The 21,064-nt window shown below is 42.6% G+C and overlaps 1 protein-coding gene across 1 annotated transcript in view; it reads left to right on the top strand.

Annotated features, from left to right (window-relative positions):
* The first annotated feature begins 5,284 nt into the window (after window positions 1–5,284).
* Window positions 5,285–21,064, top strand: part of LOC139399014 (partitioning defective 6 homolog alpha-like) — a 36,559-nt gene continuing 20,779 nt past the window's right edge. The window contains exons 1-2 of the mRNA XM_071144668.1: window positions 5,285–5,542; window positions 13,995–14,217. Of these exons, the coding sequence (XP_071000769.1) occupies window positions 5,447–5,542; window positions 13,995–14,217 (319 nt within the window). The 5' untranslated portion in view covers window positions 5,285–5,446. The remainder of the gene's footprint in view (window positions 5,543–13,994; window positions 14,218–21,064) is intronic.

Below are 21,064 nucleotides of genomic sequence, written 5' to 3' on the forward strand. Positions count from 1 at the left end.
TACGAAGTATAAATGTTTTTATAAGTTCATGAGCACCAGCTAGCTTGCTAGCTGTGCCTGTTAGCCTGGTTGTTAGCCCAGAAAGTACTGTGTGGTGCATTCTATTTCTTCATCACAAGAGTCACTTTAAGTCACTTTTCAGGTCCATTTGATATATTTTGTATACTAAAATGGATGATTGTAGTTTATTCTGTTGTACACATGAGAACATTTGAAAATGATGTATATGTTTTTATTATAGTAAACTAGGAATTACTAGAAATAGTTTAATCCACTATTACAATCACTGTAACTTTTATAGGCATTTAGATGTCCTTTTTGTTAGTATATGTGGAAGGACCACCAGAGGGCAGGCTGGGCTCACGGATAGTAGCCCAACAAGGCATGGGAGACAAGGTAACCAGAGGCAATTAAGCACAGCTGACGGTACTAATGACATACTCTCCTTCCCCTATAAGAGAGAGAATGGAACCAGCAGAGAGGGGGGGAAAACTATCTCTGGAAGATGGCCACCGAGAGAGAGGAAAAACTATCTCTGGAAGATGGCCACCGAGAGAGAGGAGCTATCTAGGAAGAACCACTAAGACAGTGACAATCCTGTGACTTTTGTTGTAGTTTGAAGATAATCCTATTGTGTTCCTGTTTCATCTGGAGGGGAAGATGTATGTTTTTCCTTGGAAGATTTTCATTGATTATGTTGGAGTGTTTGTGTTGACCAAATGCCCTCAATAGAGAACTGTGTTCAATCAAGAAAACCTACTCCTGACTCGTTTATTCCACCTTCCCGCTTTAGAGGGACGCCCAATTACTTGGTCCGCTCACATATATTAAACAGCAACTATAAGGATAATTGGTATGGGAGTGCTGTTAATAACCCTTTAAAGACTGAACATTCATCTATACTGTGTCCCATCATTGCAGCTTGGCAATAAATTAACTATCATCCAACACTCCTTTGTGTTGACTCACTGACTTGGGAGATGGGACCGAGAGATCACATATGGATAATGTATGTGTGAAGGAGTACAGTATTCATAGTTCATGCTCTCTTTAGTTCATGCATCTTTACCTATGTTCATGTTTACTCTTCCTGGGCTGCACCTTAGAACCAACCCTTTTCCCCAACAATGGCTGGCCTGCCTACTAACTATTCAGCAAACATATAGACTAGCATTTATCTAATGCTTTTGTATTGCAATCTGTAGCTGAATTGGGCAGTAAATTTTTCATGGCAAGACCAGTAGAAGACAAAATACATGGACAATTTAAGCAGTGGAACCCTCAGAAGACCCTAGTTGTGAAATAATTAAAAAATACTTCGCCAAAGGGAGATAATGCATTATGTCCACAAGGTGGCATGAGTGACCAATTGTTCAGAGCAATGGTATGCTGTGAGACCACTTGCAACAGAAAATTCCCCAAAACACATTGGATATGTGGTGGATAGGAAATGTGATGGACTATTTTGATCTTCAATCACCTGGTAATAAAATAAACATAGAGACATATATAAATGGATCTGGAATTGGCATTTATTTTGACCAATGGCTTTGGGACATTACAAATAGCAGAACTATGGGAAGCATGACAACTGATGAATAGAATTGGTGAGAAGACAGACCAATGATATCTACAAGACATAAATGGATGCTTTTTCCTTTCACAATCTCGCCGTCTCAGAAAGGTATGTTATGTGCTGATATCAGATAAGGAACTTTCATGACTTCATTGAAACACAACAAGGCCATTGTAAAAACGAATACACTATGCGTGCGCGAACACACACAGACAGTATCTCCTCTCAACTGGAGAATAAAGAGCATGCGTTTCAGTCAGGTGATCATGGTGACCTTTCACATTCCAGTTACAGTACTCAAATCTCAAGAATAATACTTGTTTTCACCAGTCTAATTTATTTAAGTTATGTCAATCTTAAATCCTCACAGTCATGATTAATCACACTGAAATGTTATGGATTTATGGATGAGTAAATAGATAAAACAAGCATTCAAATAAGCTAGGTACTTTTTATCTTCAAGGGACACAAACAGCTAAACAAGCTTATATATGATGTGTCATGCTTGGCATTTCGACCAGACAAAAATACATTTAAAGAAAGAATGTGCACAAGCTTGTATTTCTCCTTAGGGCTATGAATGCACATGGCTGATTGTAGGCCAACATTAAGTGGTTCTCTCTCACGACTGTCTCTGCACTAGTGTCTCCTTCAAAGTATATTAGAGTCCCCTATCACCGTGAAACATTCCTCACAGAGTTAAGTCTCTTTTTGTTTTGATGCTTGACTCAGAAATGTTTGAATCCTCCAGTAAGACGTGTGGGACCTCTACAGCAACTTTCCCTGCACCATGCCGGAATCCTTTGACTAAAGCCAGAGGAATGCTGGGTAGGTAGCCAAGCTGCTCTGAGCCAGTGGATCGGGCCTGGTAACCTGCTGAGGTGTGGGAGTCATAGAACTGAGGGTATGCATGACCCAGAGCAGACAGGCTGGTCTGACAACATTACTCAACCGCCCCAGGAATCTTCTACAGCATTCCACACGACTTTCTTCAGAATTTAGAGCACTGCACAGGTTCCACCTGCATCATCCACCGTGGGTACACTGTGTTGTGTTTACTGGGGGTTGGCTTGCCTATGTATATTTACAGTACTAATAGATCCTTTCATTCAATGAAAAAAAAGGCCGCCAGTTCTATCTCATGAATCATTTAAACATCTGCTGCTTGCTCTGTTGCACTATCATTGGGTGTCTCTCTTAAATTCTTTAACCGAGGCAAGTCTTCAGTACTATTGGTACAAGTTTGAATATGTATTATTGCTCAGATAAGTTACAGTAAAGGTACAGCATATTTTTTTCCATATAAAATCTTATCAGAGAAAAGGTGTGGAGGAGACAACTGTTGGCAATTAAGTAGATTCATCTAATTTATAAATGTTATCTTCGAAGAGGACGTGAAAAGGTGCATAACCAGAGAGGTGGCCGTGGAAAGGTAGTAAGTACCACAACAGGGGGACTGTGGCAGCTATTGAATATTGCAACAGGAATAACAAACATGAGACTGAAAACCGCCCCCCATTGTCTTATTTGGTAGCAGGATATGAATAGAGGCATCTCAAAGAGGTAACATCACTTGAGCGTCGTCACCTGTACCTGTCCCCCCCACCCCTCTATCTATCAGCTATCACAGGGCTTTAGATTTCCGTGCTTGTGCTTCTGATAGACATATGCTACTCGAAACTCTAACATTTGCCCAGTAGTTTACTGTAGTTTCCCCAAATTAGAGACGTCAGACAAATACATCACTTTGTTCTAGAAAAATATTGCATTTCAGGATACCAGTTAATTTAATATTTCACAGAGAAAACCTTGTCTTAGTAGTATTTTCCGTCACTATAGAGTGAATTACATTCCTGATAGATGAGAATGTTTTTCCAGGGCAGTCGCCAGAAGGACAGGGAGTCAGTGGTGGGAGCATTATATATCTTATCAACATTACTGCTCAGAAACCTGACATGGCTGACTCACATACAGTAGCTTACATTCTTAGGCAACAACTAGTGGAAATTCTGATGGAAGTTGTCCTGTGACTCTCAAGGGTGCGGCTACAGAGGTGAAACTGTTTCTTTGACATGCACCCTTTCCTCCCGGGTGATGGAGGAGTTTTATGAGCAGAATCTGTTTATCAGCAGCATTAACCAAATTAAATAGATTTGTGTTCATGTGGGTAGGCTCCTTGGATACCTGCGTGCTGACATGGAACATGCATTTACAGGAACCTTCCTCTGAGAAGAGCTCAGGAAATTGCTTGTCCCCCTTGGCAGCGGTGTGAAGATCAAAGCACTGGCAGGCGTTGAGCAGTATCCACTGAGGTTGCAGGATTATCTCTCCACATTCCTGCATTCCAGCTCTCTCCATCATCTGAGACACTGTGGGGCCCCGGGAGGGACCTCCACACTAAATACATTTGCTTCTAGAGATCTGGTTAGGTTTTTAGCTGTTAGTCAGGATGTTGTCATTGTCCCAGTCTGAACAGGTTGAACTGTGAATAAAGATAAATATGATACAAAATACAGGGGTGAAACAGAGAAGGTTGAGATCACAAACATCTCGTTGGTGAATTTAACAACACAAAATGAACAATCTAATCCTTAGTATCCTAATCTGGAAAGCTTTTGAGGCACTTACATAACTTAGTAGGGTCCATGCCATACCAAAACCACGTTCCTTCGTCAGAGATGCCCAGACTGATACTGATTACACAAGGTCATGATGAAGGTAAGACCCTATTCATGCTCCCTAACAAAGTGGATTGAGGGTACAAAAGAGATGAAACCTGCATAAAGAAAAGCAAGCTCTGTTTCAAAATATCACTTTTTTTTAATAAAATACGTGTTTTGACTGTGATCGGGTAGATTTGTCTTGTTAATGAACAAAATAACAAACTATTGATTTCATTTGGATGGTGCAGTCATGGCTGCACAGCCCATAACATATGCCTAATTCAACCAAATTTTGCTATTCTGAGCTGACAAGGTACAAATCTGTTGTTCTGCCCCTGAACAGGCAGTTAACCCACTGTTCCTAGGCCGTCATTGTTCTTGACTGACTTGCCTAGTTAAATAAAGGTCAAATAAAAATAAAATCTATTATTTTGAACAATTGTATTACCTGCCTCAATAAATTAATAATGGATTACTTATTGATGGGGTATATTCTCAATTGATTGATTAAAATAGATGCCCACCCACATCTGCACACCACTACCAACACTTTTCCTCGGCATGCGTGCACATAAAATGTGTATGCGGGCAATAATGTGGTAAAAATGGGCCTGTTTGTAGGGTCATATAAACATTGCCATTTTTTCAACAGGTAAAATACAACAAATCCTACTTGAAAGCATTATATGTTTTTTCTTAAAGTTGCCAGAATACCACGTGCATCAACTGTTATACGTACATTTTGTACAGCCTAAAAAACATTAAGAAACTTATATTCGATCAAATAAGCTTCACGTAACTTCACTCTCTCATAGACCATACAAAAAAGGGCTTATCTCATTGACAGATTTTGGGCCGAGTAAATCCTGTCGCTTCGCTAACTATCTTCATTTATCCTCCATCTTTGGCCTTGTCTCACCTGCTCTATGCTTCCTGGTCTCCAGGGCAACCAACACCAACTGAAACATTTCATCTGACACCACGCACGACCCTATCCCCGCCTTCAAGCGGCGTGTCTAGCTGACGTCATTGTTATTGAGGCAGTGGTGTTGCTCTGCCCATAGTGAGGAGAACAGATACAGATCTGATTCCTATTACAGCACCAGGACTCCTACCTGTGCGTCTATCTAGCCCCATGTTACTGCGGGAAAATTGGTTTACAACGAAGTGACTATCTACTCAAACCTGCTTAGAGGAAAGCCTGTGGATGGTTCAATCCACCGGGGTTCAACGCGCAAACATGTCAAGGCATCAGAGGACCCCATTGAAAAACACGAACAATGTGGTCGAGGTCAAAAGCAAAGTAAGTGGCTGGCTATTTCATTTCACATTCATAATGCGGTTACCGTGGAACGAACCGGTAGACCGCGGTTTATTGGTTGGTAGGCTACCGTATCAGGCACAGGGCTAACAAAATCAGGATGTAGCCTATAAATGGGATTGTCCGTATTGCACTACCTGTCACAACGGCGCTCTTGAATCCCCCTAAACTAATAATATCTGAGCGCGAAACACTGATGTTCGTGTCCTTGATTTATGCTTGTCATCACGACGTTCCGGGCGCGAGCGGGTCTGTCTCTATCCATGGGGGTCGTCGTTAGTTTATTACAGTCACAAAGTCGTAAACCCCGCCTATTTCTAATATGTATCTACTTAAAATCTGATTTTAAACCTATCCCTAATATTAACCACAATGGCAATCTTATACCTAATAGTATACCTAATCCTAAACTTAAATTAAGACAAAAAATATCATTTTTGTTTTCATACAGTTTTACGATATAGCCAATTTTTACTTTGTGGCTTTGGTAACTAGTGGAAAGAAACCCTATCCATGCACGCTAGGAGGCTATGACAGTTTGCATAGTCGCTCTCTGCTCTGTGATTTTTGTTATGCATTGTAGCGCGCTGCAATGGTGCAGAATGGAGCGTAACTGTACGTGGTTAATTAGAATATAGGGCCTGGCTAGTTAATTAGGCTATGCATGAAACCTACAAACCATATGGCAAAAATTATTTAACCTTTATTTAACTAGGCAAGTCAGTTAAGAACAAATTCGTATTTACAATGACAGCCAACCCCAGCCTTGTTGCCAATTGTGCTCTGCGCTATGGGACTCCCAATCACGGCCGGTTATGATACAGCCTGGAATCGAACCAGGGTCTGTAATGATGCCTCTAGCACTGAGATGCAGTACCTTGGACCGCTGTGCCACTCGGGAACCCCAATGCTTAAGAATTGCCCATAATTGAATAGGCCGTAATAGCCAATACAATACCTTAGCCTAACTGTAAAAAAAACATTGAAGATAATAAATTATATATTTATTATCATTTATCATCATCATTCTCATCTTCATCAGTGTATCACCTTAAAACCAATTGACCTTCTGTCAAATATACTCTGACATATTGGTTAAGGTGTCCTTTATTATTAAAATATTAGTGAGGACAATACTTCTTTCACACATTGTCTGTCCTGGCAACACATGTTTTTGCAAATGTACAACTTGCAATGGCTCCATGGATCCCCCGAAGATAAAGAGTACTCAGAGTTAGATATTCAATAGGAATAAAGTTGTTGCGAAATAATATCTAATTATAGCTGTCACAAGAGCTCAAATTCAATAGTGGTTTTCAATTTTACTGTTGTTGTTCACTACTCAGATCCTATACAATGGCGGCGGTGGAGATGGCTGCTGTTTTACGGTCTCCTAACCAATTGTGTATTGTGTGTGTTTTTTTGTGTTATTTGTAACTTATTTTGTACATAATGTTTCTGCCACTGTCTCTTATGACCAAAAATAGCTTCTAGATATCAGGACAGCGATTACTCATCTCGTACTGGACAAAGATTTTTTATTTAACGCGTCGGACGCAAAGGATTTACTTCAGACACCCGACAAGGCCCTCATCCCCGTCATTCGCAGGAGAAAGAGACGGAGATATCGGGGACATAGGTTGGGGTGCCTTGTAAGGATCCAATGGCGAGTGGGTACTCTGCCTTTACCATCAGTCCATTTAGCCAACGTACAATCATTGGATAACAACATAGAAGAACTACGATCACGTATATCCTACCAACGGGACATTAAAAACTGTAATATCTTATGTTTCACCGACTCGTGGCTGAACATGAGTAACATACAGCTGGCGGTGTTTTACCCTGCATCAGCAAGATAGAACAGCCGTCTCTGGTAAGACAAGGGGTGGCGGTCTGTGTATATTTTTAAACAGCTGGTGCACAAAATCTAATATTAAGGAAGTCTCGAGGTTTTGCTCACCTGAGGTAGAGTATCTCATGATAAACTGTAGACCACACTTTTTACCAAGATAGTTTTCATCTATATTCTTCGTAGCTGTCTATTTACCACCACAAACCGATGCTGGCACTAAGACCGCACTCAATGAGCTGTATCCGGCCATAAGCAAACAGGAAAATGCTCATCCAGAGGCGATGCCCCCAGTGGCCGGGGACTTGTGCATGGTTACTTAAATCCGTTTTACCTAATTTCTACCAGAATGTTAAATGTGCAACCAGAGGAGGAAAAAAACTCTAGACCACCTTTACTCCGCACACAGAGACACGTACAAAGCTCTCCCTCACCCTCCATTTGGCAAATCTGACCATAATTCTATCCTCCTGATTCCAGTTTACAAGCAAAAACTAAAGCAGGAAGCACCAGTGACTCGGCCAATAAAGAAGTGGTCAAATGACGCAGATGCTAAGCTACAGGACTGTTTTGCTAGCACAGACTGGAATATGTTCTGGGATTCTTCCGATGGCATTGAGTACAGTCAGTCATCAATAAGTGCATCAATGACGTCGTCCCCACAGTCACTGTACGTACATACCCCAACCAGAAGCCATGGATTACAGGCAACATCCACACTGTGCTAAAGGGTAGAGCTGCCGCTTTCAAGGAGCGTGACTCTAACCCGGAAGCTTATAAGAAATCCCGCTATGTCCTCCGAAGAACGATCAAACAGGCAAGGTGTCAATACAGGAGTAAGTTTGAATCGTACTACATCGGCTCCGACGCTCGTCGGACATGGCAGGGCTTGCAAACTATCACAGACTACAAAGGGAAGCACAGCCACAAGCTGCCCACTGACAAGAGCCTACCAGACAAGCTAAATGACTTCTATGCTCGCTTTGAGGCAAGCAACACTGAAGCATGCATGAGCGCATCAGCTGTTCTGGATGACTGTGTGATCACGCTCTCTGTAGCCGATGTGAGTAAGACCTTGTGCCCAAGAACACTAAGGTAACCTGCCTAAATGACTACTGACCCGTAGCCCTCACATCTGTAGCCATTAGGTGCTTTGAAAGGCTGGTCATGGCTCACATCAACACCATTATCCCAGACACCCTAGACCCACCCAAATTTGCATACCGCCTCACAGATGATGTAATCTCTATTGCACTACACACTGCCCTTTCCCACCTGGACAAAAGGAACACCTATGTGAGAATGCTATTCATTGACTACAGCTCAGCAGTCAACACCATAGTGCCCTCTAAGCTCATCACAAAGCTAAGGACCCTGGGACTAAACACCTCCCTCTGCAATTGGATCCTGGACTTCCTGACGGGCCGCCCCCAGGTGGTAAGGGTAGGTAACAACACATCCGTCATGCTGATCCTCAACACAGGGGCCCCTCAGGGGTGCATGCTGAGTCCCCTCCTGTACTCCCTGTTCACTCATGACTACTTGGCCAGGCACTACTCCAACACAATCATTAAGTTTGCCGATGACACAACAATGGCAAGCCTGATCACCGACAAAGGAGATGATTGTGGACTACAGGAAAGGAGGACCAAGCACACCCCCATTCTCATCAACGGGGCTGTAGTGGAGCAGGTTGAGAGCTTCAAGTTCCTTGGTGTCCACATCACCAACAAACTATCATGGTCCAAACACACCAAGACAGTCATGAAGAGGGCACAACAAAGTCTATTCCCCCTCAGGAGAATGAAAATATTTGGCATGTGTCCTCAGATCCTCAAAAAGGTTATACAGCTGCACCATCGAGAGCATCCTGACTGGTTGTATCACTGCCTGGTACGGCAATTGCTCGGCCTCTGACCGCAAGGCAGTACCGAGGGTAGTGCGTACGGCCCTGTACATCACTGGGGCCAAGCTTCCTGCCACCCAGAACCTCTATACTAGGCGGTCAGAGGAAGGCCCTAAAAATTGTCAAAGACTCCAGCAACCCTAGTCATAGACTGTTCTCTCTGCTACTGCACGGGCAAGCAGTATCGGAGCACCAAGTCTAGGTTCAAAAGGCTCCTTAACAGCTTCTACCCCCAAGCCATAAGACTCCTGAACAGCTTATCAAATGGCTACCCTGACTTTTTGCATTGTCCACCCCCCCTTTTACACTGCTGCTAGTCTCTGTTTATTATCTATTTATTGTCACTTTAACTCTACCTACATGTACATTTTACCTCAATTACCTCGACTAACCTGTGCCCCCACACTGTAACGGCTCTCGTTTGTTGAATGAAAAGTGGACCAAGACGCAGCGTGGAAAGTGTTCATGATTTTAATATTCAAAAAACTAAACTAAAGCGATCAGTTCTGTCAGGCAAAAACCACTAAACAGAAAACAAGATCCCACAAAACCCAAAAGGAAACTTATATATGATCCCCAACCAGAGACAACGATAGACAGCTGCCTCTGATTGGGAACCACACGCGGCCAAAAACAAAGAAATAGAAAAACATAGACTTTCACACCCGAGTCACACCCTGACCTAACCAAACATAGAGAATAATAAGGATCTCTAAGATCAGGACATGACACACACATTGACTCTGTACCAGTATATAGGATCTCTACTGTTATTTTACTGCTGCTCTTTAATTATTAGTTATTTAATTACATTTTTTTACTTGTCTATTTTTTACTGAACACTTATTTTTCTTAAAAATACATTGTTGGTTAAAGGCTTGTAAGTAAGCATTTCACTGTCCATCTGTTGTATTCGACACGTGACAAATAACATTTGATTTGATGTCAAAATCATTAAAGGCCCAGTGCAGTTAAAAACACGATTTACCTGTGTTTTATGTATATTTCCACACTATAAGCTGGAATAATACTGTGAAATTGTGAAAATTATGATAATGCCCTTTTAGTGTAAGAGCTGTTTGAAAAGACCACCTGAAACTTCAGCCTGTTCTGGTGGGATAGAGTTTTGGCCTGACACATGGAACCACCAGGCGGTAAATTAGTTAATAGACCAATAAGAAAGAGAGTTCCAAACCTCTCTGCCCAAAACAGCTAGTTTTCTCCTCCCCCTCCCCACTCAGACCACACGAAGACAGTCCTAGCAAAATTCTTGCTTGAGAAATTGCTCTTCGCTAAGAAGCTATTTTTGTTTATATTTGACCATTTTAATTGAAAACAATCACATTAAGGTACTTAATTGTTACCCGGAAATGATTTGATATGAAGATAAAAACAGCTGCATTGGACCTTTAACAATCTAGTATGGTCTGAATTAGAGGTCGACCGATTAAGTGGAATGGTTGAGTAATTAGGGCCGATTTCAAGTTTACATAACAATTGGTAATCAGCATTTTTGGACAACGATTATGGCCGATTACATTGCACTCCACGAAGAGACTGCGTGGCAGGCTGACTACCTGTCATGCAAGTGCAGCAAGGAGCCAAGGAAAGGTGCTAGCTAGCATTAAACTTATCTGTATAAAAAAAACTATCTTAACATAATCACTAGTTACCTACACATGGTTCATGGTATTACTAGTTTATCTAGCTTGTCCTTGTTGCATATAATCGATGCGGTGCCTGTTAATTTATCATTGAATCACAGCCTACTTCTCCAAACAGGTGATTTAACAAGCGCATTCGCGAAAAAAGCACTGTCGTTGCACCAATATGTACCTAACCATAAACATCAATGCCTTTATTAAAATCAATACACAAGTATATATTTTTAAACCTGCATATTTAGTTAATATTGCCTGCTAACATGAATTTCTTCTAACTAGGGAAATTGTGTCACTTCTTTTGCGTTCTGTGCAAGCAGAGTCAGGGTATATGCAGCAGTTTGGGCTGCCTGGCTCGTTGTGAAGTGTGTGAAGACCATTTCTTGCTAACAAAGACCGTAATTCATTTGCCAGAATTGTACATAATTATGACATAACATTGATGGTTGTGCAATGTAACAGCAATATTTAGACTTAGGGATGCCACACGTTAGATCAAATACGGAACGGTTCCGTATTTCACTGAAATAATAAATGTTTTGTTTTTAGAAATGATAGTTTCTGGATTTGACCATATTAATGACCTAAGGCTCTTATTTCTGTGTGTTATTATATTATAATTAAGTCTATGATTTGATAAAGCAGTCTGACTGAGCGATGGTAGGCAGCAGCAGGCTCGTAAGCATTAATTCAAACAGCACTTTCCTGCATTTGCCAGCAGCTCTTCGCTGTGCTTCAAGCATTGCGCTGTTTATGACTTCATGCCTATCAACTCCCGAGATTAGGCTGGTAATACTAAAGTACCTATGAGAACATCCAATAGTCAAAGGTATATGAAATACAAATGGTATAGAGAGAAATAGTCCTATAATAACTACAACCTAAAACTTCTTACCTGGGAATATTGAAGACTCATGTTAAAAGGAACCACCAGCTTTCATATGTTCTCATGTTCTGAGCAAGGAACTTAAACGTTAGCTTTCTTACTTTTACTTTCTTCTCCAACACTGTGTTTTTGCATTATTTAAACCAAATTGAACATGTTTCATTATTTATTTGAAACTAAATTAATTTTATTGATGTATTTTATTAAGTTAAAATAAGTGTTAATTCAGTATTGTTGTAATTGTCATTATTACAAATATATATATAATAATTGGTCGATTAATCGATATCAGCTTTTTTTGGTCCTCCAATAATCGGTATCGGCGCTGAAAAATTATAATCGGTCGACCGCTAGTCTGAATGCATAGTTCATGTGTGTTTATCAAATTCAAACAATATGCTACTGATTGTGATGTTAAACTCTAATAGGGAAATCTATACAGGCAATATCTCTGCAGTGTAATGTGCAACTAACTGCCTCACTGTCTGTCTGGCTCTCCTCAGCAGTGATTTTTAACTTGTTGACAGTGGATTCTTTCTAATTCTGTTAGTATTTCAGTTATGTGCCTCAGCTGAAGCACTGCATCTCAAAATGGTTTGAAGACAAATCGTTAGCCCATCGTTAGCTCCCCTGTTCTACAGCCTTTTACACGGTTCTCCAGAGGGTTGGCCTCGGCTAACTAATACGAACTTTCTTCACTCAGCAAAGATGTTTTGCACATTGGAGCCCCAGGACGGTTGGGAATACAGTAGAATCTTCTACACTAACTTGTCCAGCACTCACTCATTCATTGATTTGTTTTCTTACACATTTACCGTCACCTTCTATATTCTCACACTCAAATACTCTTTCACTTGATTACTTGGTATGAAGGTGATATTTAGGCAGAGTTGATCATACTTGATAGAAGCCATCATGCCCATACGTAGTTTACTGTATCCACCCAAATGGCTCATTAAGGTATGAAGAGAACTAAGGAATTGAAGCTATAATGTTTGACTTCGTTCTCCAGAGTGCATTCCTTGATATTGTTACAAAATGAGAACTCCATGTCCCCATAGATACCACCATCAGAGGAGATAAAGAGCAAACAGAGATGATGTGTTGAGAGTTGAGATGAGAGTGTGCATTGTATCTCTGATGGTCATTATAAATATGGTGATTTCCCCTGCAGCTCTGCTCTGATCTTTGTGAAATAGACTGAAGCTCAGAAGCTGTGTTATAGGTGAATGGGTGGAAATGGCATAATCAGTCGCCCTTTCTGTCCAGTAACGCATGCAATATATTCTTCTTCTTCAGTAGTAAACCCCTGCAGAGGTAGAGTGGTGAGAGGAAAAGATGATTAAGCCCTGGACCACTCATTTTCTCAAGTACTCATTATTTGTTTCAGTCTGTCAATATGGTTGGACACACAAACCAGTCAATCATGCTATTATGAAAACACCCAATAGACTTAAGCTGATGGTGCACCTTCCAGTACTCTTCAGTCCACTCCAGACTGTCTAGCCCTGTTTTCCCGTCCTCTCTCTGCTTGCCTGCCTGTTTTTCCTTCCCTCTGTAATCTGTCTGTCTGCCAATCTGTTTTCTATCTGTCTCCCTGTCTTTGTGATTGAGGAAGTCTGTGGCCCCAGACAAGGATGGGATTGCACATTATGTGAGAGGAGTGACACAATCTTCTGTGTGTGTTTCCATGTGATACGCGCAACAGAGATAAATTCACTGGCCTTGCAGGGCAGCAGCTCCAGACAGACAAGCATATCTCACAGCTTGTGTTGTCCCCTAAACAATCTTTATGTATCTGTGCTACACAGCTGACCCACACTCCACCGTGTCGCACCTAGTGAGACATCTCAGAACATGGTCCTAGTTGTTACATACTGGACCATGTCTATAGGTTTAGTTCTATGTCTAGTCAAATTAATACCTAGGTTATGTTATGTTATGAGGACCAGAATGCATTCATGAAAAGCAATAGAGGGGAATTTTAAATTATTTAGTGAAGAGCAATGTTATGGCCGAGGCTTTTATTGGAGTCTAGATCAATTGTTTTGGGTTTGTTTCTGCACCATTCGTTATGAGTTTGCAGTATTGTTTTCATGACACAATGTTCTCTGACCTTTGTGTTCTAGTTTGAGGCGGAGTACAGACGTTTCGCTCTGAAGAAGAGCGGCACAGGTGGCTTTCAGGAGTTCTACCGACTGCTGCAGACTGTTCACCGCATCCCCAGTGTGGAGGTGCTGCTGGGATATGCGGACATCTATGGTGACCTGCTGCCAATCAACAACGATGACAACTTCTACAAGGCCCTGTCCTCAGCCAATCCACTACTCAGGATCATCATCCAGAAAAGAGGTGAGGCTGTGGCATGGAGAGAGGAATGGGAGGGGAGGAAGGGAAGGGAGAGAGGGATGGGGTGGGAGAGGAGAGGAGAGTTATTTATAGGGGAAACCTCATTTTTAGCTTACATTGTTGGCTAAAGCTCTCAGCTATTGATGTTGACCTTATTGCAAATGGAGTCACTGTGTTTTTGTTCCAATGGCTGTTGACTGTTGTGTTGAAGTGAGTTGTTTGCCAGTGCTACTGTTGATGCTTGTTTGTTATCAGCGCTGTTGATGTGTTTTTAAATCAGTTGTCAATCATGGAAATTAGTTTTGAGGTGAGCTAGCAGAAAAGTCTAGAGTAGTACAGTGTGTAGTGTGTGTTCATGATTAAATACTGTGTTATGTCCAATGCTGTTGTCTAATTGTTAGCAGAAAGGGTTCTGCTGTTGACAGCTGCATTTCTTATTGTGACTGATGATGGAAATATGAGAGTCAGTCAGTATGGCAATGGTGATGACGTTGTTGTTTGTATTGTGAGTGGATGAGTGTCTGGGGCTCTGCTCATTGTTGCCAGTCTGGCCTGCCTCAGTGGGTGGGGCTGTCTGGTGCTGTGCCAGCCCTCAGGAATGCAGAGGCAGAGTGCTGTGCTGAGAGGAGATGGAGCTGGGGATAGGGATGGAGCTGGAGATGAAGCTGGGACTGGGGCTGAAGCTGGGGATAGGGATGGAGCTGGGGATGAAGTTGGGGCTGGAGTTGGGTCTGGGGCTGACTCCTCACCCTTATCTCACCCAGCCTGCCCTGAAACACACTATACCTCGGATGCTCCCCTCTCTTCCCCACCACGCTCTGTTTCTATCTCTTTATCTCCATCTATACCCCTCCATTCCTAATGCCCCATCACGGTCAGTGAGTTTGATCAAAACCAATTCTGCATTCTGGATATCGCCCATTAATGCTCTTAAAAGTCACTCCCCTATTGTTTATAGTCCAGTCTTTCTATGTCATGTTGTTTTATTGTTTTGTTTGTTTGCATAATTCATTTGGAAATGTTAATCTGGAGAATGGCTCCTATTGTTCCCAGTTTTAGAGGACCATCCTGTTCCATAATCAGTTTTATTTTGTAACATAAAAAAAGCTTAATGAAATTCCCATTATTATCCTTCTTTATTAGCCAAGTCCAGCTGCTTTGTGATTGCTACAGGATAGAGTCCATGATTCAATTACCACTTTATATAATTATCCATCAGGCTCACAATGTTATACAGGCCAGTGGGTATAGATGGGTATTCTAGTTAACCATCTTTGGTATGTGCTCAGCTGTGGGTAGAGAGGAGATTCCCTGTAGTGCCCTGTAGTTCAACCCCCCTCTGTGTGGTCGCTGAATCTCTAATGGTTTAGTGTGCTATGTGTCAGTCAGAAAAGAGAGAGGCTGTGCAGCTTTGCCTCTGTCCATGGCTCTCTGTGGGGGTGACTCCTGCTGCATCAGCACCAGGGCCAGGGCCCTGCTCTGCCTGTCATTGTGGGGAGCACAGAAACCTCCCTGCTGGGGCCTGAGATGAGGTCAACACGGGTGTGGTTAGGAGCAATAACACTGGCTGGACAAAGATGACGTGGATGCTTAGAGTGGCATGCTGGAATAGTACATTTCAGGAAGAGCAATTGAAATGCCATTTGTGAGGTGCACTGAGAGGTACGGCTTTGAGGGTTGGCGGCTGGGGGAGGGAAGCTCAGAGGGAGCCTTACGTTCAGCACAGACCAGGGGAGCGAGGAATGTAGCTAATGGGAATGGCCCTGTGGTCCTAGAATTAGGCTTCAAGAGAAAAACCCAAAGATGGAGATGAAAAGTGAGGAATGGAAATTGAAATATAATGAGAAGGAGAGAAAGAGACTGCTATAGGGATATCTTTTTACAATCCATCTCAGTGTTTGCTACCTGTTCTCATCTACAGCATCTAGTTGAATAACAAAGCCATAGCTTGCACAGTGAATGTTTATCTGTGTATAAACAGGAAGCCATCATCCCTGTATGCTCCAGGAGATCCAGCACACCTGCTAATTACTCATTAGCTGGAAAAAGCCTCCTCGCTTTACAGACAAAACTCTGATCATTAATTTGAATGGCTCAGGAGACAAAAGCAATCAGAATCTTTGAGCTCTATTTGTTCACTCAGCAGGAGTTTTTCTGTTCGGCTGCCACCGACTGACAACATAGCTACTTCCTGTTCTCATGGGGGATGCTCTTTAGTGTCCTGGATAGCTGAACACCTGTCAGCCTTTCAACGGGCTAAATGTCTGGCTATAGTTCCACTTACTAACCGTATGGTAACAGGAAATATGTTTGTTCCCTCATCAAAATGCAGTTTCATTTAGTTTCATTTTATTTGGTAACCCTCTGCAATACTACTGCATGTGCTAGTGTTTTTTCTTCTTTTTAAGATTACACTATGCGGCTAGTGAAATCTTCATGAGTTATGCCTGTATTTCTATTTAAAGGAGAATAAGAAGGCAGATTAGCCCCTGGTCCTCAATCTCAGCTCTTTTTCTCTCTTATTTCTCTCTCATTTCTCTCATTCCCTCTCTCTCTCTCGTTCTCTCTCTCGTTCTCTCTCTCGTTCTCTCTCTCCCTCCCTCTCTCTAGCATAGCTTTCTTAAAGGATCTATTTGATAAAACCATGTTTTGAGGGGAACAGAAATGCACATTTCCAGAGAGGGCTTATCGCTGTTACAGACATACCCGTGCAGGGTCTGGCGCTACGTGATTACAGCTTCATCTTCTCCATGGAAGAAATGTCATTTTTCCACAGTAATGGCTTTTACGCTCACAAGTTTTGTTGTGAGAGCAAATAAGTAGCAAATCATTAGAGCAGTGCTCTTCATTCACTTGAACTGCTTTACACGGTCGTTATTCAGTCAACCACATTTCGCTCAACATTACTTGCTTGCTTTTCTCTCTTTGTATTCTATTTCTCATCTCCCTTTCATCTCTGGAGAGACCATCTATACAGAGAGACTATTCATCCTTGCCATACAGTACAGACACATGACATATTTGAATCATAACCTCAGAGGACTATGGGCAATCATATCAAATGGTGAGAGTCAACATGGGGGTTGGAGTCCCTGTCTGTTGTCAGCTTAATGTAAATGGTTGTAGTGATACTAACAGACCGTAGGTAGTGGTGATACTAGTCTAGGACCACACCTAGGAAACTGGTCAACCACTCTGACCAGCACAACTGGCCCATCTGGCTATTGAAAGCTCAAAAAGCTGCTGTCCAGAGATTGACTCTTATCTAACCTCCCCCAGAGGCTGCTACATGACAGAGCTTTGGTCCATTGACACATTACTGGCATGATGGACACATTGTGCTGGTGGAACCATTTTTTAAAAGTCTCTAACCAGATCCTCCCTTGTCCACTGCCACTCTATGGGGCATTGATGTCACAGAGTGCTGCTGGTTCACCGAAACACTGATGAGATTGATGGGGCTTTTAGCATGAGCTCATCACACAGAGTGGCCATTGACAGGCTGGCAAATGGGATTCCATACAGAAATGATCCAACGCTCGCTTCCATCCTCACCCGTACATAATCCCAGCACAAAACACCTATGATATCTGTCAGCCCAGTGAGTCCACTAGCCCATCCTTGCCGTTCTCTACTAGCTAGCTACCACATCCCTCCACAATCTCTCGGTACAGTCACAAGAGGCCAGTAGCAAAGGTCTGGGGAATTAGCTGGGCTATAGCTGGCAGTCCAAGAAGCATAGATTAGTGAAAATAATATATTCTTTGTGGTTGCTCAATCTACTTCATTGAAGATTTATTTCAGCAAACTGCTTTATAAGCTGGGGTTTAATCAGCGAATTCACATGGAAAGAAAGGCTGAGAGGAGGGAGGGAAAAGGGAGATAGAGAAACACAGAGGGAGAAGGGAAAAGAGGGAAGAAAGGGTTTTCTCTTCTCTCCTCACTCTCCAGAGAGGGACCTGAAGACGCCTCCAGTAAGATCTCCTCTAACATTAAAAGTCAACCCCCCCATCTCCCTTACCCGCACTCATGCACAAACACAAACACACACTGCTACTACATTCAAAACAATATGCAAATTCAAACCGTGCTCCGATGTAGTCATGCAGGAGTGCTTTAGGTAGTGTTTTAGTGGTGTTATTGTGGGTTGGCATGCTGGTGTAAAGCCCATTGGCTGTGCTCCTGTTTTTAGCATAGTCAGAGAGATTCCCTTGTGTTCACCCAGCACACGCTCAACTAAGGCTGCACCAGCTGCTCAATACCCCGAGGAGCAACTCTGTGTGTGTGTGTGTGTGTGTGTGTGTGTGTGTGTGTGTGTGTGTGTGTGTGTGTGTGTGTGTGTGTGTACATTGAGTATACTGTTGTGTGTACTGTTGTGTGAGTTTGTGTGTGCCTGGGAATGCATTTGTGTTATGTATAGGACTGGGAGAGAGACAGTGAATTTATGCCCCCACAATCCTGCTGTCTTTGCACGCTTAATGCAAATGCTTACAAATGTATCTGATGATTTATGATTGATGTACATTGCACGGTGCCCACATTGATCGTGTCCTCGCTTATAAATATGTGGTTATCTGGATTGACTAAAAGCTATCTTTCAAAAACATGTTGATGAGTTAACGTTAGTTAAGAATTAAAATGGGCTTCCTTTTAGGAATAGGGCATGCCTGAGTTAAATAGCAGAAAACAAATCATTCAGTCGGCATACATTCTGGCTTTAGACTGTGGTGATATCGCCATGCAGCTGCCACTGTACACTGCCACTGTGCCATTGGACGCACTTTCTCATAGCACACTACACTCTTAGGAAAAAGGGTTCCAAAAGGGTTCTTCGGCTGTCCCCATAGGATAACCCTTTTTGGTTCCAGGTAGAACCCTTTTTGGTTCCAGGTAGAACCCTTTTTGGTTCCAGGTAGAACCCTTTGTGGGAAGTGTTCTACATGAAACCAAAAAGGGTTCTACCTGGAGCCAAAAAGGAATCTCCTATGGGGACAGCCGAAGAACCCTTTTAGGTTCTACAGAGCATTTTTTTTTTTAAGAGCGTACACTTTACTATGGGCAATAGCTTATTTTTTCATGGGGAATGTGATTGTTTTTCATAAACGTGTTTTGTAAGTAACATTTTTTTAACTGCTTGTAAATATTGTACTACCCCGCCATAGGAATTGTAAATATTTTTAATTGTATGATTGTGTGTAGGGCTCCCATGTAAAAGAGGCCTTGGTCTCAATGGGATTTCCCTGTTTAAATACATCAAAAATACATTTAAACAAGGATAATAACTGTCATTAGTGACAGAGTGAAATCAAATATTAATAGTTATGGAGTTTTTAATATAGGTGGACTAAAGGAGGAAGATACTTTTGGTCATGTAGTGTATGTGGACACCTTCTCATCTAACATCTCATTCCACAATCATGGGCATCAATATGGAGTTGGTCCCCCCTTTGCTGCTCTAACAGCCTCCACTCTTCTGGGAAGGCTTTCCACTAGATGTTGGAACATTGCTGCGGGGACCTGCTTCCATTCAGCCACAAGAGCATTAGTGAGGTTGGGCACTGATGTTGGGATATTAGGCCTGACTCGCTGTCGGCATTCCAATTCATTCCGAAGGTGTTCGATGGGGTTGAGGTCAGGGTATGTGCAGGCCAGTCAAGTTCTTACACACTGATCTTGACAAACCATTTCTGTATGGACCTCACTTTGTGCATGGGGGCATTGTCATGCTGAAACAGGAAAAGGCCTCCCCCAAACTGTTGCCACAAAGCTGAAAGCACAGAATCGTCTAGAATGCCATTGTATGCTGTAGTGTTAAGATTTATCTTCACTGGAACTAAGGGGCTTAGCCCGAACCATTATTCCTCCCCCACCAAACTTTACAGTTGGCACAATGCATTGGTGCAGGTAGCGTTCTCCTGGTGTCCACCAAACCCAGATTCTTCCGTCAGACTGCCAGGCGGCGAGCTTTACACCACTCCAGCCGACGCTTGGCATTGCGCCGTGATCTTAGGTTTGTGTCTGTGGCTGCTCGGCCATGGAAACCCATTTCATGAAGCTCCCGACAGACAGATATTGTGCAGACGTTGCTTCCAGAGGCAGTTTGAAACTCGGTAGTGAGAGTTGCAACTGAAGACAGACCATTTTTACGCGCTACACGCTTCAGCAGTCCTGTTCTGTGAGCTTGTGTGGCCTACCACTTCGCGGTTGAGCCGTTGTTGCTCCTAGACATTTCCACTTCACAATAACAGCACTTACAGTTGACCAGGGCAGATATTTGACACACTGACTTGTCTGAAAGGTGGCATCCTATGATGGTGCCACATTGAATGTCACTGAGCTCTTCAGTAAGGCCATTGTACTGCCAATGTTTTGTCTATGGAGATTGCATGGTTATGTGCTCGATTTATACATCTGTCAGCACAGGGTGTGGCTGAAATAGCCGAATCCACACACTTTTGGTCATGTTGCGTATATTAGGATTGCAGAGCTAGAGGAGCGAGAGAGAAAGAGATGAGGAAAGTAGGCAGAGTGTGAGTACTGCTAGGAACATCTGCTGTGCAGGTGTATGTGTTGGGCAGGGTTCTGTATAGCGTTCTCTCTCTCACCTCGGAGCACTGCATGCCATGTCAGATCACGAGACAAAACACCTGCTCTGAGGCAACACAGATCACCCACTGTTAGAGCAGACTCTGAATTTCTTCTCTAGCCAAGTCTTTCTCCATGTCTTTCAGCTTCTTAGACTTCTGAGAACTGCTGGGATTTCTTGTTTCTGTGAAACAGCCAGCCTGGTGCATGGCTTGTTTGGTACATTCTCAGAGCCTGGCTGAGGGCGGAGTGTAGGCAGTGAGAG

This window comes from Oncorhynchus clarkii, chromosome 1 (genome assembly GCF_045791955.1).
Source record: "Oncorhynchus clarkii lewisi isolate Uvic-CL-2024 chromosome 1, UVic_Ocla_1.0, whole genome shotgun sequence".
Classification (NCBI taxonomy): Eukaryota; Metazoa; Chordata; class Actinopteri; order Salmoniformes; family Salmonidae; genus Oncorhynchus; species Oncorhynchus clarkii.